General features: G+C 43.7%; 1 protein-coding gene across 2 annotated transcripts in view; it reads left to right on the top strand.

Moving 5' to 3' along the window:
- Window positions 1-26,053, top strand: part of LOC311244928 (sarcoplasmic/endoplasmic reticulum calcium ATPase 2-like) — a 66,746-nt gene that overhangs the window by 14,165 nt on the left and 26,528 nt on the right. For both annotated transcript variants that reach the window (XM_084334631.1, XM_084334630.1), the window contains 3 exons: window positions 21,724-21,804; window positions 22,372-22,457; window positions 22,553-23,017. In XM_084334631.1, the coding sequence (XP_084190757.1) occupies window positions 21,724-21,804; window positions 22,372-22,457; window positions 22,553-23,017 (632 nt within the window). The remainder of the gene's footprint in view (window positions 1-21,723; window positions 21,805-22,371; window positions 22,458-22,552; window positions 23,018-26,053) is intronic.

The raw sequence follows: 26,053 nt of genomic DNA, 5'->3' as shown, positions 1-26,053 counted from the left end.
TATGTGTACAACCTTGGATGAGGATCATGTGCAGTTGTTGTTCTTACTCCACTTAAACACGTGGGCGCCTCTTTTATGCCAGGATCAGACTACACGAATTCAGCCAGACTTTTGGCATGATTTTTGTTGTGGCCAACACATTTCCAGCGTCGCTGCCCGATTTATGAATGATGAACGGCCGTGTTTACCCCTTGTAGTGTGGCATAAAAACAGTGATGTGGCATTTGGTGACGCCCCACCGAAAAGTGTAGCATGTTCGATTTCTTTCTTCTAGTGTGATAATTCTTTGACTTTGGACAGGGTGCATAGCTGTAGCTGGAGTGCATATGTTCCCCAGCCATAGAAATTAAAATGTGTTAATCTTTCTGCTAATATGGGTTTCAAACGTGTCAAATTCCTATATCATCTATGAACGTAAATATCTGCAATAATCCAGGGGCAGCAGCATGTTGGAATGATGGCTGCCTAATATAAAGCTACCAAGCGAGACCTATGCATCCCCAACAGCAAGTGACATCATCCACCCTGTTGGATTCTGACAAACCACAATCAGCCACTTATCACCTCTTCATCTGTTGGCTCGTGTAGTTTCTGCGTTGTGTTTATTTCTCCGACGTCTTCTCATACTGGCTGTACATCGTGGTCATTCCCCTTTAACACTTTCCGTGCCGGAGCTCGGTGCCCCAGAACCTCCTTGAATGCCGTGACCCACTTCAATGTTAGCATTAAAAACGCCTAATCTATGTTTTAAATTATGGCTATGTGTCTAATCTGCCCGTCGCTTATCAATGACTCGTTTTCCAGTCAACATTGTCGAAGCGGATTGTTTTTTTATCGGTTCATTTTCCTTTTATAGCATTTTGAAAAGCCCTCGTTTTCAAGGAAAATATAAATATTCCATGATAAAAGACATTTACTGGAATATTCTAGAATACACAAACGTCATTTTTCGGCCTGTTTATCGTTTTCAAATAAACGCTAGATTATCGATAGTATATGTGTACGTATGCACGCTATAGAGGTGATCTGAAAAATCGACTCTTATTTCCTCATCAGCGATCGCGCACAAACAGACACATCACACATAGGGCAAACGCTGAGATCTCAGCGAATACAACTCTGATTATCCCAAGACTGGTCAAATAGATTCCTTACCTCAGATCAGATGTTCTCCAAAAAGATCATTCCAATTCCTGATCGCCATTCCAAATATCGATCACGCTTATTGATTGAGTATTGGCTGCTGTAAATATATATTTCAGTCTGATTCCCGTCCCGCGATGACTTCCATGTTGATCAGACTGCTCGCCAGCACAAGGAACCAGCTGGCTCCGCCCCTACATATCTACAGATCCCAGGTCAGTCTTAGCGACTGACCTGCAGTTACACAGGGATAGATGATAGGGGGCGCTTTTTTCCATTCTGAGCTCCTGTAGGGGCTGCTGTACCAACGGGAGACTCGGTTGATGAAATATGATTTCAGATCGCTAATAAAACGATATTTGTCGTCATCGGCACTCAGTGGGGGGTCTAATAAAACGAGATATGACGTTCCTGGCACTGAAAGTGTTAATGCAATCCGTAATCATAATAATTCACCACCGTCAGACATGTTACCTTTCTTGGAACACGTTGTTTATTACATAAACAAAAGCCTCAGATGTTACCCATTTCTTATTGTCCTGGAAAAGTCTTTGATGGAACACAACATTCATTATTCTATCGTCTCTTCTGCTGTTAGTCCAATGGTGGTTGAGGCCTCGTCGTGGGCCAAAACCCTTCTCTGTTAGCCGAAGCTAATGATGATGTGTCACTCCTCCATTGCCCCCCCCCCCCCCCCCTTTTTTGCGAGGAGAGGAGAGAGCCGTTTCAAAGTCTCTGATCAACGCTTCTCTGTGTGGTTCGTATCAGTCTAACTTACCCCGGAAAGAAACTCTCATCATAACGTCTTCTCCCTAGCAACGGGGGCTCGCCCCTCTCCTCGTTACTATGTGATGTGTGACGAGCTGTCTTTGACCACAGCTATTTGACCCAGATCACTATAGCAACCGCTCAATTGTTGATATTATCCCCCCTAGTTCTCTCTGTTCCACCCAGCTGATAACGGCCCTCTGTCTGCACAGTTTTGACTGGAGACACGCATACATGATGATGATGATGATGATGATGATGATGATGATGATGATATTATCCTCTTAAAACTCATCTATATAGGTTATAAACCAAATGCAAATCATACCCCAACAGCAAACAACATCATCCAGCAACATAGACCACGCATTTCATATTTATCATATTTATATATATAATAGACTTGAGAAACGAGATCTGGAATATGGGCCATTTTGTAGGAGAGACGGACGTGAGCATTTATTTTAAAGGATTTGTTTCTGACTGGAAAACTAGTCTTAGTCATGTTGATGCACTGCACAGCATGAAAATATATAGAATAAACATAATGTGAACAATTATTTATTACCAGTGACATCACAAAAATAGATTTTGTTTGGGGAAGCTGCACAGCCTATGAATAGGGGCGCCAACGGAGAAGTCCAAACCAAACCCCTCCTCCACGATCCCTGGTGAACCTCGTGCCAAAGCGGCATGCGGCGATCTGCCGGGACAAACGTCTAGTGCGCCCTGTCTCCAAGCCAAGACACAGCAAGATTTTATGATGCTATGATAACCCAATCATGGTGACCATTGTGAAAGACGAAAATATCGTTTAGTCTGATCCCGGCATTAGATACAGCCTCAGTGACTGTGTTTCCCCCAACACAGCTTGCGTGAAAGAGCCTGGAATGAGTCATCCCACTGTTATCTAGTCAACGTATAGAGCTGCAATGCTAAAAAGGCTTTGATTGTTTTGAGAGGAATATTCCCCAGAGCAACTGACTGCAACTGTGTGGAGGACGGATGGCACCAGAGACCCATGTAGCGCAGTCCGTGAAGCGCTGGTGTTATCATGATACTTGGTTTAACCCTAAGCCCACCCAGGCGATGCTGTGTTTTACTGTATATAGTGGCAGGTTTTATTTTTAGCCCACATCGCCTGTTTAGATTATGGAATGCCTTTTATTTATAGCTGGCAGTGACACTAGTGAATATGACAGGTGTCACACAGGGACATTACTGCAGTGTGTGACGTGGAGGAAGCTCTCCACGGTCACCTTGACGAGGACAAATATAGCATGGAGTTTTATCAGGGGAAATATTCCATATGGGGGGTTCTTTGGTTGTAAATGTTTGACATTTTGATGCTGGGCTGCAGGTGAGGCTGAAAAGACGATGACTGGGTCAGTTTACGTAGGTCCATCACATTTGGATGATGATATCACTTGACCTTAAAGTGAAGGTCACCTAGGTTTCTTTTGCCACCGGCAGCTGAAGCCTTGTTCAGAAACGCCAGGAGCATATCACCTCAGCTTACTTACTAAATCCTCCCAAAGCTCCTTCATATTGCTTCTTGCCAGGCTCTTTTTATGAATAATATTTCCCCAAAGCTCCAGAGTGACCCCCTGCCAGGCTGTGGGGGAGGTGGGGGGGGGAGGTTGATGACGCAGATGCCAGCCAGCTTACCACTGAGCTGAGGCAGAGGACACTGACACAAGCCCTCTGTGACCAAGCTCAGCCTTGAGAATAATAGTTTCGCGCCAGTCTCTGGCCCTGCCCGTCAGGGTCATTCACCCTGTGGGCCCTTGACACTGCCTTCTGTTCTTCAGCCCACAGAGGATACGAGACACACTGCTTCTTATATGGGAAAATGTGTTTTAACATCCTGGTTGTCTGGAGTATTTGTTTCTTTCATTACTTTGCATTTCTTTGTCTTGTATTCATTTTCAGCTTGCTGCACTCTGGCTCTAGGTCCTTTCTACATGATTTTAGTTTGTCCTTGTACAGCCCAAGCTCTCTGACCTTGACAGTGGTGGAGAGAGTGATGCATGGCTCCTCTGTGCTGTCTGGGCTGTTCTGCAGCTCTGTCCACCTCCCTGACTGCTCTCATAAAAGAGCTGCCTGTCCCTCCACTACACTGTGAAACCTGACCGTTGCCGTGATGCACCTAAAACTAGCCCAGATCCTTCCCAACTGTCATTGACTGTACCCTGAAGAGCTTAGATTAATGAATGGATCTGATTAACAACCATCTGGGTTTTACATTTGACACTTTGTGTGAAGTCTAATCTATTTTTGCTCCAGTCATAACATAGGTTAGTGTAGATGGAAGCTTCTGAGGCTGGCCTCCTCACAGGGCAACACCGCGGACTGGGCTTGGCCCCTGCACCCTAGGAGGTAGTGGAGTGGATAGTGATATGGGGCCTATGTGGGAGGTTGTGGGTAGGATAGGTATTGTGTAGAGGGTGAGATGACCTTGTAGGGAAGTGATTGTGGATAACGAGCCCACCCCCACCAAGCCAACACACTGAGGCCCTACCCATTGGCACCCTCACCCTCTACTGCCTGGGATTCCAGACACCCTGGATGGCATGCAGAATTTTATGCAGCCTGGCCAGCGTCTGTTGTCACCGGGGGGTCTTTTTGGCCAGTGTCTGGTCCAGCCAGGTGTTGGGTGTCCCCAGCCTGTCGGCAAGGTGGACCAAAGTGCCTCAGTCTTAAATACCGGGCAAGGAGGAATCTGAAGCGAATACAACTCTAATGTTGTAAAGTTCTTGACAACATTCACATGAAGTCAACATCTCCTAAATCAACCTCCAGCTAATAACCATTCGTTAAGCTACTGTCAGTTTTATGCCAGATTGTTGTCGTGGTGTAACACTCCAGCATGGCAGCCTAGTTAACCTTGATTCATGTCCCGCATTGACAGACACTAATCCCTGTTATGCTGCCTGGTTCCAGATGGGAGGAGGCTGTAATGGGCAGATATGCTGGTCTGACCCTCAGCAGGGTGTAAAGAGGGGGTCCAGTCCAGTAATGAGAGACTTGTGACCTTAAAGGCCAACTTGCAGGTTAAACCCTACTCTGCAATTATGGGTAGTTTACATCATTGGTATCTAATTTCATTATTTATTTTTTTCCATTTGACGCCGGAAATGCCACTCAGAAAGGGTTAAAAAGGTCCACGCACGAATAACATGCACGGAGCAAATGAAAAATAATCAGACGCTAGCAGGGCTGTGACGTCACTCAAGACAACTTATGCCTTATGCCCGTCCGGGTCATAGTACTACTGGCTATATGGCTCTGGCTAACGTTACCCCGCAAACGTTAGCATTATGTCTACTGTCGTGAACCATTTTAAATCGGGCCATGTAAAAGAGTTTGGGGAACGAGTAAAATGTTCAGGTCCTCTTCTCAGACCTGTGAGGCAAAGCACTGCACGCATCATGCTGGCTAGCAAGCTACACGTCACGGCATGTTGATACGATAGCAGCCCCTCGGATAGCACTCGGTGCATCACAGTCACGAAAGGGGCTACCACGATAGCTATTAGCTAACTAACGTTAACGTTACAAGCTCAAACACCTTATAACTACTACTATTGTCGTGTCCATAAGTTCCCTGGCAGAATACTTGTGAGGACAAAGGTATACAAAGAGGAGAGATGTTAGGAGTTTCGAGAATGCTGGCTACCAAGTTAGCTAACTTAGCTACTAACGTTATAAACACTATGTACAACGACACAATGATTTACATTATTACAAATATGGTAACGTCGTTGTGGCTTTTACAAATAGTGGTTAGCTTTAGAGATGAATGGCTATGATCACGGAGCAATAGTGTTAGGTGAAACAGAGACTAGCTCCTCGGCTAGTAGTAGCAAGGCTCTCTGCTTCCTGCCACTACCTGCTGTGACTCTCAGAGCCCCTCGCTGCCCTGCATCTTGTGTGACGTCATCATTAACACATCCTGCGCCAAAAACGTCGTACAACGTGATTCAAGGTCATGCTAATCCTACCATTCCACGGCGTACAACGTTATTGAGATAATATTTAATTTTTTCGCCATGGTATTCATTATTCCCTCACGGAGCCTGGTCTGATACAGTGGGAGCCTGCACAACTCTGCAACGCTTCAATACTGCCGCCTGGTGGATGATCGGCGAGTTACAACCGGAAATGGATCGAGTCGATCTCGGTGCATCTGGCAAATGCCTCTGGCACTCACATATTGTTGTGGGACTCTAGACACACGTCCGTGTGTAGCGATCACTGCCATAACGCAATAATCGATATGATTTGGGCGTTTATTATGATTATACAAACCGGAAATGGATCTAGGAGATTGCCGTCAAATAAGTGGGATCTTTTTCCTCCAGTCTCATCAGCGAACGGTAAGAGGACGCTGGCGTCATTTTCAGCGCGTTTGTTTATTATTATTAATGCAAACTGCTCTGATCAATATATCACCCATACTACATAAAGCATTTACTGACGATCACGGAATTATAAACGACCACCCCCCCCCCTCCCGCATCCGCGCATGATAAGTCATAACGTTTAGGATCATGTACAGTTGAAATTATAATAATATAGCGTGTATCGCCAACAAAAGGCAGTTGATCATCTATATATGCGTTTATGCCTATAGCTCACGTTCTAGGAATTACTGCAGAAAACGATAAAAACATATTTATATTCTAGACGGTATTTTCGTATGAATCTATGAATGAAAAAGTAAAACGTTCCTACATCCTGAACGATAGATAATCGATGTTGAATGGGCCATAGTAATGTCAATTTAGCAATACAATTAAAAAAGTTATAGCCCTGCAAAGAAGGTAAACATCTCCATAGGCTTAGACTGGTGGCAGTGATCATACATTGATGGATATAAGTGTGGCAGTTAATGTGTTAAGATGACACACGCACGTTATGAACCATGGATTAAAATATGCATGTGCGTGGAGGTTGTGGTTTGGTCGACAAAATGTTTGATAAAAAACGCTAAAACTGGGTCAATTTCGATTTTTTTTCTCCTCTTCATGAAAGTCACCGTTGCCCTAGTGACATTGTTTATTGAACAAAAATACAACCTGCAAGTTGGCGAGAAAGTGACAGACACATTAGTACCTTCGAAGCCCCCCCCCCCCCTGGTAAAATGATGAGTAGGAATTAAACCAATTTTAGACCATCAAATATTATACATTGGGAGTTTTTGGAAGTGACAAAGCCACTTTTGAAAATAATTGCAATTTGTTCAAGAAGACGGTACCTTCAGGAATAAAGAACGAGGACGCTGCACTCTCTCCTGCTTCAACACTGGACCGTTCAGGCCGAGCGGCTTCTTGTTTGACCTGATGACATGTTGGAGCAGAAAAAAGTGTGCAGGTTCTTTGTCCTTTTTATTCAGGAATGAGAATTGTTGCCTCTAAAAAGACAACATTTCACAATGTGATGGGATCTGACATATTTATTTGTCCTTTTTAAATTAGCTTGATATATTTGGCTGTAATGCCATTGCCATCTTTCTTTCACCATCTGTAAATGATCATATCAGAGAGTCATAAGTAATTTAACAGCTTCTACATTTGTAATCCTAAAAGCAGGGAGGTGCAGGGAACGACTGACCCAGCAGCTACTTTCAGTATAGCTGAGCCATGCTAGCATAGATTTTGGCACAAGCAAATTACACAATGAATAAACCCTTTTTGAGTTATATTGAAGCCTCAAGATGTTAGTAGCATGGTGGTTAAGAAAGTGAGAGTATGAGAATTACACTGGATATGACATTGACTCCAGCTGTGTCCTATCTCGCCTGTGTCTACATTTTGTCTTGTTCTTGACTCTGCTAAGCGTCCAACTCCATTTGACCAGAGGGGCTGCAGCAACACATCCTGGGACAAATTATATTACTATGGCAACAGAAACGGTTTCACACTATGTAGAAGCCCAGTCTACTGTTTAAGATACTTAACAGATGCAGTCAGGGCTCCTGAGGAGTAACAGAGAGATGGCGAGGGCGCTCTAGTAGCACGCACACCATGTATCGCGAAGCGGCCGCCCCGGGTTCGCTTCCCACTCCCGGTAACTTCCATTTGTCGCATGTCTTCCCCGCCTCTTCTCCCGTTCATCCTCTCCTCATCTGTCGGTCATTGTCTGACCATGAAAAAAGCGATAAACTAAAAAATTAATCTTTAACAGAGAGATGGCGCTGACACGACCAAGTGAGCAGCATGAGTTTCAAGTCTAGGGGGGGGGGTGCTTTTGCTGTCGCAGCCCCTGACCTCTGGAACAGCATCCCCACGTCCATCAAATCTGCCCCCTCCATCGAGTCTTTTAAATCTAAGCTCAAAACTCACCTATATTCCTTAGCCTTCCCTGACTCACTCCCTCTGACTCTTGCCTTGTTTGTTTTTACGTGTTGTTCTGTTTCTTTGTTTGTCTGTTGGTTGTTTATTTTCTGTTTATTTATACTTTAGGATTACTTTATATATATTTTTTGCTACGTGACCCAATGTGAAGCACTTTGGTTGACAAGTGTCATGTATAAATGTGCTATACAAATAAATTTGATTGATTGATTGCAATCATGTGCATGACTCTTTAACGCAGCAGAGATGGTGTTGCGTGCTGTGAAGGGAGTGTTGTTGGAAAGCTGTAGGATGGGGCACCTGCTGGCTGCTTCTGAAATAGCCTCTTTAAGTGGCAGGAGCTCAGCCTTTTGTTTCAGCTGCCATCGGCACACAGGAGTGTCCTGGCCAGTTGCAAAAAAGCCTAGCCAACCAAAGCACACGTCATTCAGCTATACACCCAGCAGGGGCCTGTGCCGGTCAAAGCTGTCTGCCCTGTTGCCGTGGAAGGCTTGCTTGCTGTTAAAAGTGCGCCCCTGGGAATCCTATCTGACATGGTGTCCCACTCTTCAGGCTTAGGCCTCTCGTGGCAAAGCCTTTGTCACTCAAAGGCATGGAGTCACTCATTAGTTGCTGAGTGCATGGGGGGAAAAGGTGGTTCCGTTTGAGGAGAAGGCTGGACTGCTACCAAGTAGGATGTTGACATTAAGCCTTAAGGGGCAGATGATGTGCTTACACGCTTGGTTTAGTGAAGGGCCTGCAGTGGAACCACAGCGGCAGGACAACGCTAGTGTGTCTCACACTAGTTTTTGCACAAGGCTCGTCATAACACAAATACAAGTGCCATTGTTGGCAGCCTTTCCCATGTTTCTTGGCTCTGCCGACCTTCCCGCCCTTCCTCTATCTCTCTCGGAAATTATGTTTTCTCAAAAAAAAAAAAAAAGAGAGAATGTAATGAATGACACAGGAAGTGTTATGCAACCATCTAGGATACAGCTGTTAAGTTTGTGGCGTCTTGTGGAAACATTTGAATGTGTTCTTGTTTTTTCCTCCTGTTGCCAAAGCCAATCCATTTCATCCTTCCATCCGCAAAGTGGACTGTGTGACCTTCTCGGATGCAAGGGTTCCATGTGCACATTGTTCCACATTTAAACGGTTGAAAGATGCGACTGAGCTTGACCCAAGTATTTCTCAGAAAAGCCGTCACTGATGCCCACGGACAGATCAGCGCTCCTGGCACCACCATCCGTACATTATTTGACACGCATCCAATTGTACACCACCTTCCCTGTCTCTCAACAATGGGGGGGGGGATAGAGTCAGCCCTCGGGGGAGCCAAGGCTGTGCATATGGTGTTGTTGGTGTTGAGGCTTATGTGTCTTAAATTGGAAATATGCGAAAAAGCTGAGAGACATCCACTTGCTAATTGAGGGGTTTTAAAGACAGTGGTCTGAGGTCCAAGAAGGTTTCGGGCAAATGGAACTTTTTCCTTTTCTGTGGAGGGGGCAGTGCTTGGGTTTTGTCCTCCAGTGAGTGATGGTGGCTGGGATTATCTCCCGCCTCTTCCTGTGCTGTGGGGATGACGGGGAAACAGCTGCCATCATGTGTCCACATTTAAACCGATCAGCGCATTGGGGAACATATCGAAATAGTTTTCCCATTTTTGGCCAGGCGCATTGTTGGTCCCCATGCTATTCTCCCCTCCTCTCCCCGTAAGGGCACAGGCTGGACTCGGATCAGTTTTCGTTTCTCCCTGAAAGGGGAATACTGAAGAATAGTTGAGTAGCCGATCTCTGGCCCGGAACATTTATCTTCCCATCTCTCCTGATTTCTAGTAGTTCTTGTTCTTCACACAGCTTGGATAAGTTATTCACTTTCACTTCCGGTTTCTCCGGATGTAGGAAAATAAGTTTATTAAGTCAGAAGTTGGACATTTTTGTTTTGTAACAAGTATGCTTAGTTATGTCTCATCTGCTAAGTCAGTGGGACCTATGTATGAGGCACCAAGTCAAACACTGTTTGCATTTTCAACCAAGCAGTAGCACTAGGTGTGTCATCCTTGATAACACCTTGACAGAGTCATTTCCCATTAAATCTAGAGTAAGACAAGGCTGCATCCTCTCCCCTATTCTGTTCCTGATTACCATCGACTGGGTTATGCGTCAAACTACATCAGACCGTCCCCGTGGAATCCAATGGACCCTGTTCTCCTTTATGGAAGACCTTGACTTTGCAGACGATCTGGCAGTCATGTCATCCACTCGTAGCCACCTCCAGGAGAAGTCTGACCGGCTAAGCAATTATGCAAAGCGAACTGGTCTCTACATCAACCAGAAAAAGACCCAGGTGATGTGCATCAATGCCCCAACAGCACCTCCAATCACCATCGATGGAGAGGCGTTGGAATGTGTAGAAGACTTTACATACCTCGGAAGCCTCATAAGCAGTGAAAGTGGAACGCAAAAAGACATCAAGACGCGTCTCAACAAAGCAAGAGGTGCTTTCAGCCAACTTCGCAACATCTGGAAGTCTAAACAATATAGCCTTAAAACCAAACTCAGGCTCTACAACAGCAATGTTAAGTCTGTCCTGCTATATGGCTCTGAGTGCTGGAGAGTAACAAAACAGGATATGAGAAAGGTTGACGTCTTCCACAATAGCTGCTTACGTAGGATCTGCAACATCTTTTGGCATCTCGAATGAGGAACTTTATAAGAAGACGGGCAGCTTGCATATGTCCCTTGAGATAAGGAGACGGAGGTTAAGATGGCTCGGTCATGTATTGAGGATGCCCAATGAAAGGTTACCCAAAGTTGCCTTGAGATGGACCCCAGTTGGGAAGAGAAAGAGGGGTAGACCAAAGAACATCTGGCGAAGGACAGTGATGATGGAGCTGAAGGAGATGGGTCTTTCCTGGGACGAAGAGCAGGCCAAAGCACGAGACAGGATTCAGTGGCAGTGTATGATTGTGGCCTTATGCCCCAGCCGGGACGAAGAGGATAAGTAAGTAAGTAAGTAGCACTAGGCCTATGTATACAGAGTATGTATGGGAAAGTGTGCCACAACCCGATCTGTTTCCCTAGAGTCCACTGCCTTTATGTACTATTAGGGAGCTGAATTGGGTCACTGCAATTCAGATGTGCCCAAATTAGTATTTTCCTTTGAGACAAGCCTTTTATGGCTCACAAGTCCTCTATTTCCTTCTCTGGCTGTCTTCCTCCATCCCCTACAGCAGTGCTTCTCAAACTTTTTCTGTCGGGCCCCCCTTTGGCGGACCAAAATATTTATTTATATATATATTATATATATATATATATATATTTTTTTTAATACATCTCAAGGCCCCCCCTGTCATGCCTCTGCGCCCCCCCACTTTGAGAAACACTGCCCTACAGCAATAGGTTCAGCCACTTTGTGGCACAGCAAACAACCCTGAACTGAGCTGTGCTTTGTCAGTTTATTACACTGATGCTAAGCATGTGCATCTGTAAATCAGAGTACAACACAGCCAAAATAAAAACCAGTGATATACCAATTAATTGCCAGCTGATTAATGGGGCTGATATCTGGCATTTTTAGATTAATTAGCCAATGGCCGCACCCACCAGGGTGTTTTTAGGGTTAGAAAACATTGGGGGCTTCAGTTATTTAATTTAAAAAAAAATTTATACACAGAAATACGCAATTTTAGAGTAATTAGAGACGAATACTGAATAACTAGATTAGAGTTTTTTAAAGTGAGGTCCAGTCCATGAGAGGGATCTGGGCAGTCCCCATAGAAAATTCAAAGTTAACAGGACCAAATCATCAGTTTCTTATTTATCTATCCTTTATTTAGCCAGATAATACATTGATATGGTCAAAGAGGCCCCAACGAGAGTACAAATATACATATATACACATACATACATACATACATACATACATACATACATATATACATATACATACATACACACATATACACCAATAACAAAATAAAAACTGTTAAGAATCATACACATTGCAGGGATGCAGTGGTGGGTGGACGGGGTGCGTGAATATTAAAGGCAACCAACTTGTGTTCGGCTATTCTCTGATTGGCCCCGCCCCCACGCGCAGGCAAGCGCAGTCGTCCCACGTCCCAAATGAAATCCAAGGAGCGCAAGCGAGCGGCAGCGCGGGCAACCAACTTGTGTCAACCAACTTGTGTTCAGCTGCGGTAACAGTGGAGCGCTATGAAATGCGCTGAACTAGAAAGCGTAACGTTATTATGTTTCGCGTCACTGTACACCAGATTCACTTGTGTATAAACAAAGCCCATACAGTTATGAAATGCGCTGAACTAGAAAGCGTAACGTTATTATGTTTCGCGTCACTGTACATCACTTCAGCTCCAGCAGCAGCAGCAGCACCGTTGTACTACCAGATTCACTCGTGTATAAACAAAGCCCATACAGTTATGCTCATATTTTGCGAATGCATAAACTATATCTTAAATTATGGCTATGTGTCTAATATGGCTGTCGCTTATCAATGACTTCGCGACAGCCATATTAGACACATCGCCATAATTTAAGATATAGTTTATGCATTCGCAAATATGAGAACTCTGTCATTGAAGTGGGTGGTGGCACTAACAGTAGCGATTTTTATTGTTTTGTCATGACCAAACATAATCCCAACATAGATAGGAGGTGTACTGTATGTCAAATGTCGGTCATGTGGGCATGGTGGAAGAGTTTAGTACAGTCACACAACAGAACACCAGTGGCATTAACCAACAAGGGCGCTCCTCTCAAGAGTACCTGGGGGAGCCTCATGCGCATGCGCGTCTGCCGCGTCTCGCCGCGTCTCTCGAGTCTCTCTTGCCGCGAAGGGCGTGTGCTAGTGGATTGATTGATTGGCCGTGTGGCCAATCAGAGAAACGCTGAACGAAAAGCTGAACACAAGTTGGTTGCCTTTAATATTCACGCGGACGGGGTACCACGCCGTCCTAGTAGTTCGCTGAGCAGAAGTACGCGCAATCGCGCACAGATGTGTATGCGCAGTCGCGCACGGATGTGCACGCGCGCACACACAAAAATGCGTTCACAATTGTCACTGGACTCGTCAAGCCGTGCGCCAAGTACCCGGCGGCCGGCACTTATTTATCACCTAGACTTTGCATAATAATAGGATACCGATAGCATAACAAAGAACGAGAAGAGCCAAACCAAAATACAAGCCTGTACCAATTGGTGGGGGTTTGCTTGAGCTGTGGAACCTCTCACTATGTGACAATGGTCCCGACTGGAAGGATCAAGGATGAGGCATTAAGTTGTGCTTCAGAAGGAAACTGTCCTTCTGTAAACTAAGTTACATTGTTAATTTAGTTTGTATTTACTTTTCTAGTTTAAGTTCATTCAATTAAAGAAATTGTAACTACAATTACATTTAAAACATTGTTTGTTTTTCAACCATATCTGTTGACAATATAATTTCTTTATATATTGAAGGCTACATCCTGCTACCTTTTTCAGCTTCTCTATTTCAGGGCAATATTTACAAAAACTAAACTAAAACTAGTAATTTCCTATACAAACATGTTTCCTACTATTTATTCTGCATAATAATAATCTGTTCTGTGCGCATGCACGCGTACCCGCGCACGTGGCGTCCGGGCAGTTCCCATATTATGACTGCACATAAGCAAATAAACAAACAAACATTATGCACAGCCTATGTACAAAAGAAATAAACAGTTAATCTCTAGTCTTTACAGTTTTCTTCGATTGCATAAACACTCAAATCAAAAGTATTACACAATTATCAAAACCTTACACTCAAGGAGCAAAACATAAGCCCAGATTTGCACCCCTATAAGCACAAAGTCATGCTCACACTTTTTGCAAAACAATACACACAGTGATTTGCAAAACACTAAACACACTTGCATTACATTACACATAGAATGTCAAATTACCACACATATGAGCCAATTGGTTAAACACAGCAATCAGATGCACAAACACACCATTGCTTAATTGTAGATACACCAATCAGGTTTAAGCACTATAAAATGCAGCAGGTGAGTTCACCTGTCTTCAACCAAAATCAAATCAAATCAAATTTATTTGTAAGGCCCGACAACACACGTTAATGTCCCCATGGGCCGTACACGTCTTCTTTAAACAAGTCAAGAAGAAACATAACAATAAGTCAAGAACAGAACAAGAACACCATAAGGTCCAACAAATTTAAAATAAATGCAAATAAATGAAAGAATGCAAGCACTCCCAGACATACCCCACGCGAAGGTAAGGAAAAACTCACTAAAACCTAACAATAGGGAAAAATGCTCCACAGGCAGTGTGGAGGAGAGAAACCTTAGAAGGGCCATTCAAGGGGGGGATCTCCCTTCTTAGATGTCAAGTTTTCAAGTTTCTTTAATAGTTGTCATACAGAAGTACAGAATACTTTCATACAAAATGCTTCTTACTGTTACGCTCCAGAGACTGTGCTAGACAAGATAGTATCAAACATAGTATACATGTAATTTAGAAGAAGAAAAAGAGGTCACAGTGTTCGGTATATACATATGTACAATGTTCTGAGTTACCATATAATATACAATACTATGCAGTGTACTAATGTACAGTACTATCTAGTGCAAAGCAGAAATGGGATGAGGTACAATTTAGGTACAATTTACAGTAAGGTGTACGAGTTGTAGTGCAATCCTTCATCAATAAATATAAAGTGTGGGGAGTGGGTGCTACAGTGTGTTTGTTTAAAGTGGGTGTGTGCTATAAAGTGTGTGGAGTGGGTGCTACATGTCGGTGATAGTAGTGTTGCAGACTAACAGTTGGTAAGCATGCACTCAAGTGTGTAGTGAAACACAGATGAGTGCATGCAATAGCAACTGAACATTTTAAAAGATTAAAGATAGAGCTGATAGTGATAGCAACTGAACATTTTGAAAGATTAAAGATAGAGCTGATAGCGAATCTATTTGAGGCACAGGGGCGGCGCAAAGAGGGTCGCGTTCTCCCCGTCTTAATCACGGGACATTCAACACTCCGGTCATTGCTCCGAGACAGCCGGAGACAGGGAGATAGGGGGCGGCGCAGAGAGGGTCGCAACCTCCCTGACATCATCGCGGGACGTCCAGCACTCCGGTCACCACTACGAGGCCGCCGGAGACAGGGAGACAGGAGGGCACGCAGAGAGGGTCGCATCCTCCCGGCCTTCATCACGGGACGTCCGACACTCCGGTCAGCACTCCAGGACAGCAACTCACAGGGAGACGGGACAGGCGTTAGACAGCTCGCGTGATTGTAGTGGGCGGACATAGCAATAGATACAAGTGGTAAGCATTATGTGAATAGAGTAGATATATGAAGTAAGCATATTATGTGAATAGAATAGAAGTACTTAACCCAGCAATGAAACCGCGTTGACAGGCCAGTTGAAATGGAAGGAGAGTGAAGTACTGTACACAGAGAGAACGTCAAAATATACAATACATTCACCAAACACTACACAAGACAACCAATGATGCAGACTGATGAAAATATTAATTTTCTCTCCATACTGGATACAGTATTTTATGTTTGTCTGATATTTGCTGAGCTTACTGTGTTATGCACACTGTAGTAGCATGAAAACTGGGACATGTTTTGTTGTGATTCTCCATGTTGAAATGTTGACTGATTTGGTTATATGGAGAGAAAATTCATATTTTCATCAGTCTGCATCATTGATTTGGGTATATGGAGATAAATAAATTATATTTTCATCAGTCTACAGCATTGGTCTTGTGTAGTGTTTGGTGAATTATTGTATATTTTTATTTGCACATTCTCTGTGTACTTCACTTACAGTACTCTAATCACTGAGAAGTAGAATTGCTAAATGTGTTTTAGGTTAAGCACAGCAGTGTCAAACAGAATTAAGTCATATGAAACGTGTGTTTCATATGGTAACAAAATGTAGTTTTTATAAATTAGTGTATAGTTTGTGTTTAATTTAGCAAAGGATCTGAGGTGTTCTGATAATTGTGTGTGGTTGTGCTAATTGTGTGTAGTGTTTTGAAACACCGGGCCCTGTTTTCAAAATCGTGCTTAAGCAATTGAAGAAATTATATACCGTACTTTTCGGACTATAAGCCGCGGCTTTTTCCCCAATTTTTCGACCCTGCGGCTTATATAACGGTGCGGCTTATATGTGACTCGACGTGACCAAACCCAAAAATGTAAAAATCTAAATATTGCTTTTTTGACTGCATTGAAATGTTATTTATCTGTTCCCTTATTTGCTAAACTTAATACAACTTGTAAATGAGTTAATTCTTGTTATTTGTCCGACAGTATTGTGTCCCAATGGTATAGTAATTAAACATTAAAACACCTGCGGCTTATAGTCCAGTGCGGCTTATATATGTACACATCATTCAATTTAGCTGCTGCGGCTTATAGTCGGGTGCGGCTTATAGTGCGAAAAGTACGGTACATAATGTTTCAGTCTTCTCATAAAAAAAAGATTAGATTTTGGGGTATTTTCCTGCCTTTGGTCCGCTTTGCATTCACATCTCAAATGAACCGCAGCAGGGTTCACTTGCAAGAGTGAATGAGCTTTCACACCACCCCAAACCAACCGGACTAGCCCCGGAAGCCCAGGTCTAACGACGCCACTGGCGCCCACGTGGCTGATTAACAAAAATGTATGTATAATTCAAATTGAGTCAAGTCTTATAGTAAGAAAATGCTATTCCTAGTTGCCAGTTGTAATGTTGGCTAGTGCAAACCTAGTTGTCATCAACCAGCTAAACTAGCAAGCTAATAAATATAAAAAACATTAGAGTGAATTTAAGTTCATCAATTTTGTCTTTGTTTTTATTAAATTGTATTTTATTGGATCAAATAAAATGATTATTCATTGCATCGGCCATTGAAAAAAAAACACATTGGTCAACCACTAATGAAAACTCCCATTTAGTAGGCCCCTAATTTGTAATTTTTGGGTGATAATATTGGTGATACCGGCTGTACGATACTTCGACAATACCTAAGGATTGCGATACCAAACCTTGTCATACCAAAGATTCTGAACTGAAGTATCAAAATGTATGGTCCAGCATCGTGTGTTGGTTACATTAGTATTAAAAATGCCATGATCCCATTATCCAAATGTGATAACCTGGTTAAGGATCTGGCTTGGAGCCAATTTTCTTTCAACATTTCCTTCATCACGGCATGAACTTGAGTATCAAAAAGTTTAATTGTGGTACCTACCATGATGACCTTTCCTGCGATAAGATTTATCTTCAGCTAGCGTGCCGAGTCCCTTATTTTACTCTATTTACACCCACGACTTCACCGCAGTCCACCCCGGCAAGCGATACCGGAGTCTTATGGCGAGCACAGAAAGACTCAGAAGGAGCTTCTATCCCCAGGCCATCAGGCTGCTAAACGAAAATAATCGCTAAACGAACAATAATCACTATGCAACAACCATCAAATGCACACAGCACACACACCCACACGCACACACTCACTCAAACAAACAACACACTGCAGCACCCACTCTCCACACTTTAGATCACACAAACACACTTACACTTTATATTTATTGATAAAGGATTTGCACTACAACTCGTACACCTACTGTGAATTGTACCTAAACTGCACCTCGTCCATTTATGCCTTGCACTATATTGTATTGTATATTAGTACACTGCACAGTATTGTATATTGTATGGTAACTACGTCTACGAACATTGTACATATGTCAAAACTGAACACTGTGACCTCTTTTTTTACTTCTAATTTTTACTATGTTTTTATTTCATACTTATCTTGTCATGCACAGTCTCTGGAGCGCAACAGTAAGAAGCATTTTGTACAAAAGTATTCTGTACTTCTGTATGACAACTATTAAAGAAACTTGAAACTTGAAACCCCAGCAACACCATCATCAAGTTCGCTGACGACACCACCGTGGTGGGCTGTATCTCAAAAGGTGACGAGACCGCGTGCCGCGATGAGGTAGAGCAGCTGTCAGCCCTGTGCAAAATCAACAACCTGCATCTGAATAAGCTAAAAACCCAGAAGATGATCGTGGACTACAGGAGGAAGAAGACCGACATACAGCCACTGTACATCGACGGGGGATGTGTGGAGAGAGTCTCGGTCATCAAATTCCTGGGTGTCCACCTGGAGGATGACCTGACCTGGAGAACCAACACCAAGGCAATCGTGAAGAAGGAACAACAGAGACTCTACTTCCTGAGAATACTCAGGAATTACCACCTTAGACAAGACCTGCTTGTGTCCTTTTACAGCTGCTCCGTGGAAAGCATCCTCTCTGAGCTTTTTTGTGTTCATCCTTGGCAGTATATCCCGACTGTGCTCTTCTGTCACATGTTTATTTTTTATATTGTCAAATAAAGTCATTCATTCATTCACCTACTCCTGCATCAATGTATGGTTCCTCAGCTGCACAGCCGCAGAGAGGAAGGCGCTCCAGAGGGTCGTCAACTCGGCCCAAAAAATCATTGGATGCCCTCTCCCCTCACTGGAAGAACTCTATAACTCCTGCTGTCTTAAAAAAGCAGTGAAAATACTAAAGGACCCACACCACCCTGGCAACAAACACCTCATACGGCTGTGCGCGGGCAGGCATTTTTCAGGGTCATGCCCACCCGGACTAACTGACTGAAGTTTAGTTTTTATCCCAGGGCCATATATGCACTAAACTCAGCTCAAATTTAAAACAACAATCTCCCTACCCCCCCCCTGCTAGAAAGTCTGCCCATTTCCATTATTCTAAGATTTTCTGGCATTTAGGATTTGGCAAATTTGTCTTTTTAGGATTTATCTTTTGTATCTTTAAATGGCATTATAGTAAACATGTGTAGGTCCCTCTTTTTTTTAAACTTAAATTTTTATTAACAGTTTTTAGACAGACAGCACTTACAAAAAATAAATAATCAAAAATAAAGAAACTAGCATCACAATAAAAACAAAAAGAAAAAACAGTGCACATAAATATTTACATGGGTATCATGGTTAGTTGTCTGGTTCCCCTACAGTTGTTTTCTAGGTATTTGATACAAAGGCTGATTGTGTATCTCCCTTAAACAGGCATAAACAGGTAATTCCTACTCAAAGATGATAAATGCTGACTAAGGCTTGTATGTGTGATCTGGATCCAGAGACCCTCCTTGAGCTTCTTTCTTCCCTTCTCCTTCGTCCTTTCTTTTTTTTTTCTCTTGTTTATTAACTTTCACTTTGCCTTTTGGTTCACCCATACACAAACCACATCATCCCTGAATATTTAATATCACACCGTTAAACAGACATAAATAATAAGGTATAAAAACATTCAGCAATTGTAATATCCCAAAAAACAAAATAGAAAATACTAACTAAAGCACAGGTGTGTGACATGGGTTCATAGACCCTCCTTGAACATCTTTCCTCCTTTACCCTTCGCCCTCTTGTGTTGCATTTGGTTCTTCCTCTGTGATGTCGTTCTCGTTCCTTTTATAATCCTCCCACTTTCCCCATCTTTCCCCAAATTTCTCTTCCTGTAACCTCAGCATGTGTGTTATCCTTTCCATATCCTGTATTTCTTCCACTATTCCTACCCATTGTGCTATTGTCGGTGGGTCTTCCTTGTACCACAGTCTCGTTATTGCTTTTCTGGCCGCTATCAACATTATCTTTATTAAATATTTGTCCCCCCCTTGTATTCCCTCGTGTGTCAGGTCTCCTAAGTAAAGCACCAGTCCTGTTTGTGGTAGCCCGTATCCTAATATTCTGATCATTGCTTCCCCTATCTCCTCCCAATACCCCTTCAGCTTCTGACATCCCCAGAATATGTGCGTGTGATTTGCCCCCTCCTTCCCACACATCCTCCAGCATGCTCTTTGTGTTGGTGCATATTTTCCCTTCAGCTCTGGGGTTATAAAGAATCTGATTATGTTTTTCCATCCAAATTCTTTCCATATTCTCGATCCTGTTGTTGAATGTTGTACCTCGCATATGTTCCCCCATTCCTTCCCTGTTATTCCTATCTCTAGTTCTCTCTCCCATTTCTCCCTTATATAATCGCTCGTGTGTCCCTTGCTGGTCATTATAGCCCGGTATATTGCTGATATTACTCTTCCTTGCCCCCCTTCGTATGCCCATACTATCATCTTTATTATTCCATTCTGTTCCTCGTCTTTGGCCCCCCTTATTTCTTTGTTGTAGTAGTCTCTAACCTGTAGATATCTGAAGTGGTCCCTGTTTTCTAGTCCAAATTTCTCCTTTAATTTTTGTAGTGTCTGCATTTCTCCCTTCTCTATCATTTTGCATATCGCTGTTGCCCCCCCCCCCCTCTCCCACCTTCTGAATCCATGGTCTAACCTCCCTGGTTTGAATCTCTTGTCATGTGCTACCCATCTCAGGACCCCTGACTGCTTCTCCAATTTGTGTGTTTTTACTACTCTGTTCCATATGGTCAAGGTGCATTTGGTGATTGGATCTAATAGTCCCTCTTTTTCTTTAAATAGTTCCCTATCTCCCACCAGAGCTTGTACCTTGTATCCCTCCCCTTCTTTTTCAATGTCTTTCCATCTTGCCTCATATCTGTCGTTACACCAGCACGTCACTGCTCTCAGTTGTGCTGCATAGTAATAATCTTGTAGGCTGGGTACTGCCATCCCTCCCTCTTCCTTTGGTAGTTGTAGTGTTTTATATCTGACCCGTGGTCCCTGTGTCCCCCCCTGTCCCCTGCTGGTGGGTGAGGGGTAATTGCCCTCCTAGCGAGGGGCCCCCTCCTGACGGCTTGGGGGTTTGAAACCCTTACCCCCAATCGCTCGTCATATTTGTCCAGCTTTCTTACTGTTTTTTTTTGCTTTCGAGCTCCTGGTCAAAAGCGCTCTGTCCTTCCTTTTGATCAAAGACCCTCTTTTCTTGGTCCCTCTCAATGTGACTCATATGTTTCATTGTCCCTCCTTCCTCCCATATCCGTGTGCGGTGTCTCCCGTGTACCCTTATTACTTTCTTTTCCTCTCCTCTATATTCTATGTGATGTCCATTTATCCCCTTAATCCCTCCCAACTGTGTTACTCACAGCGTGTGTCTATGTATCTGTTTCAGTATGTTCTGTGTCTCGCCTATCTAACCTAGTTATATTTCCATTTATTTCCTCCATCAGCTTGTGTATTATGTGTCCATGTATACGTTACGTTCATTTCTATATCCTGCCTCTACCTGGGAATGTGTGCTTATGATGTTATTTCAGTTTCTATACTTTGTCTCTATTTGAATAGTTTTTTCAATCTCTTGTGCGTGTACTCATCCGTTCGCCTCCTCCCGCCTCCTCTCCGTCTCTGGCCTCCTCATCCGTCTCGTGTAGGTCCCTCTTGACTGTCTGATTCTGATATACTATATGTTGTGTATCCTATTGATGTGTATGGAAAGTTTCAAATTTGTATTTCTAATTATGCTTCCATTTTCCTTTAGTCGGAGACAAGGTTCCCGCTGATATCCGCATCTGTTCAATCATATCCACGACCCTGAGGGTAGACCAGTCCATTCTGACCGGTAAGACACGACCCTGAGGGTAGACCAGTCCATTCTGACCGGTAAGACACGACCCTGAGGGTAGACCAGTCCATTCTGACCGGTAAGACACGACCCTGAGGGTAGACATCATCTGACTACTGCTGTCAGTGTTTTTGTCAATTGGTGTTTCTCAGTTGCCCTTGATAACATTTAACTTTGTGGTAAAGGTTTTATTGGGAATTGTATTTCATAGATGATGCATACTAAAAAGTGAAGCCTAAGCATAGACACAGAGCTGTGTACAATGCCTTACCGGTATCTGTAATTTCTCCCCTCATGCGAGTAAGTACTTGGTTTTAGGTTGCTCCATGTCTTCATACCAAGGCTTTAAATCCACCCGTCCCCCTTATAATCAGAAACTTAAAGGAATTAAACGAATATATGTAATAAATGGCTATACATGCATATTTTTCTCAGGAATTAACAAGTATAATGTGACAACAAAACATGCAATAAAACACAGTAAAAAAGCTCAACAAACGGTAAACGTGCTGGGAATTTACAGTGTAGGTAATCTGACCGGTTGCTCTGTTGTTGTTTTTCTAGGCGAGTCCGTGTCCGTGATCAAGCACACTGACCCAGTGCCCGACCCGCGGGCCGTCAACCAGGACAAGAAGAACATGCTCTTCTCGGTGAGCTACAGTCCTCCATAAGTCCTCATTCATGACATTTGATATGTGCTTAGTGAAATTCACATAATTTGTACTTGAACCAACTCTGTTTTCAGGGCACCAACATTGCAGCTGGCAAGGCAGTGGGCGTGGTGGTGGCCACCGGTGTGAACACGGAGATCGGTAAGATCCGTGACGAGATGGCGGCGACGGAACAGGAGAAGACCCCCCTGCAGAAGAAGCTGGACGAATTTGGCGAGCAACTGTCCAAGGTCATCTCGCTGATCTGCATCGCTGTGTGGCTCATCAACATCGGACACTTCAGCGACCCCGTCCATGGAGGCTCCTGGATCCGCGGAGCCGTCTACTACTTCAAGATCGCTGTGGCCCTGGCTGTGGCCGCCATCCCTGAGGGTCTGCCCGCCGTCATCACCACCTGCCTGGCCCTGGGCACCCGCCGCATGGCCAAGAAGAATGCCATCGTCCGCAGTCTGCCCTCTGTGGAGACGCTGGGCTGTACCTCTGTTATCTGCTCCGACAAGACTGGCACCCTCACCACTAACCAAATGTCAGTCTGCAGGGTGAGTCTTATGCACACACACACACACACGCACGCACGCACACACACACACACACACACACACACACACACACACACACACACACACACACACACACACACACACACACACACAGACTGTACCTGGTGTATTGAGAGGTTTGGTTGTCTGCAGTCTGTCATCTTACTGTAAAACTTCATTTAAAAAACAAGTCCCAATTACATGCAGAGTCTATAATTCTGGCAGGGTATAGCTACACGTTTGGACAAATAAAGGCAAGTCTCAATTAGAAGCCAGGTCTAAATTAATAGTTTTTGCGGTTAGCACAGGTGCAGTTTTGTTTTTATTTTCATCATTTGCAATACTGAGTCACTGCTGACAGTGCTGAGCAAAACTGGGGAAACGCAGCAGTGAGTCATGTCAGTTATCTCTCTAGTCATCTCTCCCCAACTGATTTGGCTTGATGCGCAACTTAGGTTAGGCTAATGGTTAGCTATCATTACATGGGTGTCAATCACCGTTAACAGTAGCTAACATTACCACATCAACCCATATAGATAGGTTTGTTGGTGATGTCTGGACAGACGGATCTGATCACTTGCAAATAAACAGTGCGGACAGTTAAAATATCTGATTTGAGAAACAAATTACACTTGCCTGCAGTTTGAACAAAGCCTAAGTTGCGCATCAAATAAGCCAAATCAGCTGGGGACAAACTGCAGGCAAGCTGTAATTTGTTTCTCAAATCGGATCTTTTAACTGTCCGCACTGTTTATTTGCAGATCTGTCTGTCCAGACATCACCAACGAACCTCTCTATATGGGTTGATGTGGTAATGTTAGCTACTGTTAACGGTAATTGACACCCATGTAATGATAGCTAACCATTAGCCAATGCTATGTAATGTTACTGTAATGTAGTTTGCCTAACTGTATAACATTAATGATAAAATAATAAACCGAACGTGAGACGTGACATATTCAGCCACAACAACTTTTACTAAGTTGTAAAGGTAAAAGCAACTCAAAGGGACAAATGCCTCCCTAGCTACTTCTGTCTCATTTAATTTAAAATACAACTGAGGCTTCCCTAATTTACAATCACGTCGAGTGTACATAACAGAAATAAGCATTAAAGTTTGTAAAATCACACGGCAAATAAAATCATAACAATAAGACGACAAGATGGAGTAGACGTAAGCAAGGATAACTAATCATTTAAAAGACATACAACTTGATTGACAAAGGTTGGAGATCAAGGTCTTAAACGCTGCAACAGAGGAGAATCTCAAGCTTTAAGGACTGTTGAGTTTCATGCACTAGGGGTATTGTAGCGAAATGCAGATTTACCCTGTTCCGAGCTAACTCAGGGGATCTTAAGGACCAGCCAGTCACTAGAAGGGGTTCCATAGGTTCCAAAATTCCATTCTAATAATGATGTAGTATAAGGAGGTAGCTAAATAGCCTTAAAAATGAACAAATACCAGTGTTTGTTGTGCCTCTCTGTCAGAGAGGGCTAACCAACTTTCTTGTTCAAGTTCAAGTTTCTTTATTAGTTGACATGCAAAAATACAGAATACCTTCACATGGAATGCTTTTTTCTGTTATGCTCCTATGAGGATCGTAGGACGCTTGGATCATACACATACAGCTCATTACAGTAATATTCCACAATTATTACATTTTAGATAGTAATAATGGTACAGAGCCTTGAGACATATGCGTATTCACCACCGCAAACAGACTGGCAGCCGTCATAGGCAGCGCCATGTACGGAAGGAGGGGGGAGTGGGTTGGGGTTGTTACAGGGCTGGATGAGACAGTCTTAGGCTCCCCCCCTCCAGCGCGCGTACTAGTCGGCTGCCGTCACCATCGTGGGAGTGGCGCCGGGCGTACACGCGGGAGGGGGGATTGGGTAGGGATTGGGGGTGGGGGAAGCCGCTTGCCACTCTTATCTCCCAGAAGGCCTTCGACTCCAGCAGCTCATGGTTCGACCTTGGTCCAGGAATTTGTTTTGTCTGACTGACTGGCACATTTATCCCAGCCACGTCACTTTAAATTTGATTTGAATAGAGTGAAATATAACTCTATTGATTTGAGTGGAGTGAGTTTTAACAACTCCGTCCAAATGACTGAATGCATTATTAGTCCAAGTGTCCAAGTGTCTTAATCAGTTCATTTGGTAGGTCCTGTGCGCGGTAAACAGATCCAAAATCTTCTTATTGCAGTCCAAAAGCTTCGATAATCCAAAAATGACCACGTCTTCAAGTTGGTAGCCCGATTATGATGTCCCAATAGGCAGAGAGGGTTAGCCTTATTCTGCTTCTTGAAAAAAATATGCAATCCACTGATTAGATCCATTTAGAGTTGATTTGAGTATAGTCCGGCAACCGGCACGAAGCAGAGCATAGCAGCGTCGGGCTCCATGGAGCAGTAGAGGCGGCGGTAGGAACGGCCTTGAGGAGCCTGGGGAGAGGAGAGAAATGCGACTGTCTCTGGGAAGGGCTGGGAAGGACACAGTGATGCGTGTTGTATCTTATCACCAGTGATGAATCTGAGGGCAGAGTGATAAAGAGTCCAAGGATTTAAGGGTTTAGGCTCTCAATGGCTAACTGTACTGAGTCAGCAATGCAATACACAACAGTATCATCTGCATACAGATGGAATTGACAATCATTCAGCGAAGACACTATATCATTAAGGTCGCTTTCACATATAGTTTTGGTGGACTGACTGGACTCGGTGCGGTTCTGGTGGTGAAGTTGCAACATTGTTGCATTCTTCATTTGGTTCGCCTGCGTTCACATAGAAATCTGTGAGGCGCACCGAACCTTCTGAACAATGTCACGCGGTCGAAAAGGGCGCTCGGCTATTGGACAGTGGAAATGTGTGTGTGGCTGCGAGCCCGTGTGCGCGTGCGTGTGTGTGTCTGGACTGCGAGCCCTCCAGATCAGCGGAGAGCCCTCCAGATCAGCGGAGGCGAGTTTTGACATGGCATTGATCCATTGTTCTATTGAAGCACATTACCACCATCCTCTCGCTAAACAACTTGTACCAC

This window comes from Notolepis coatsorum (genome assembly GCF_963971535.1).
Source record: "Notolepis coatsorum genome assembly, chromosome: 1".
Classification (NCBI taxonomy): Eukaryota; Metazoa; Chordata; class Actinopteri; order Aulopiformes; family Paralepididae; genus Notolepis; species Notolepis coatsorum.
Note: the sequence above shows the minus strand (reverse complement) of the source record. Positions and strands in the feature narration are given on the sequence as shown.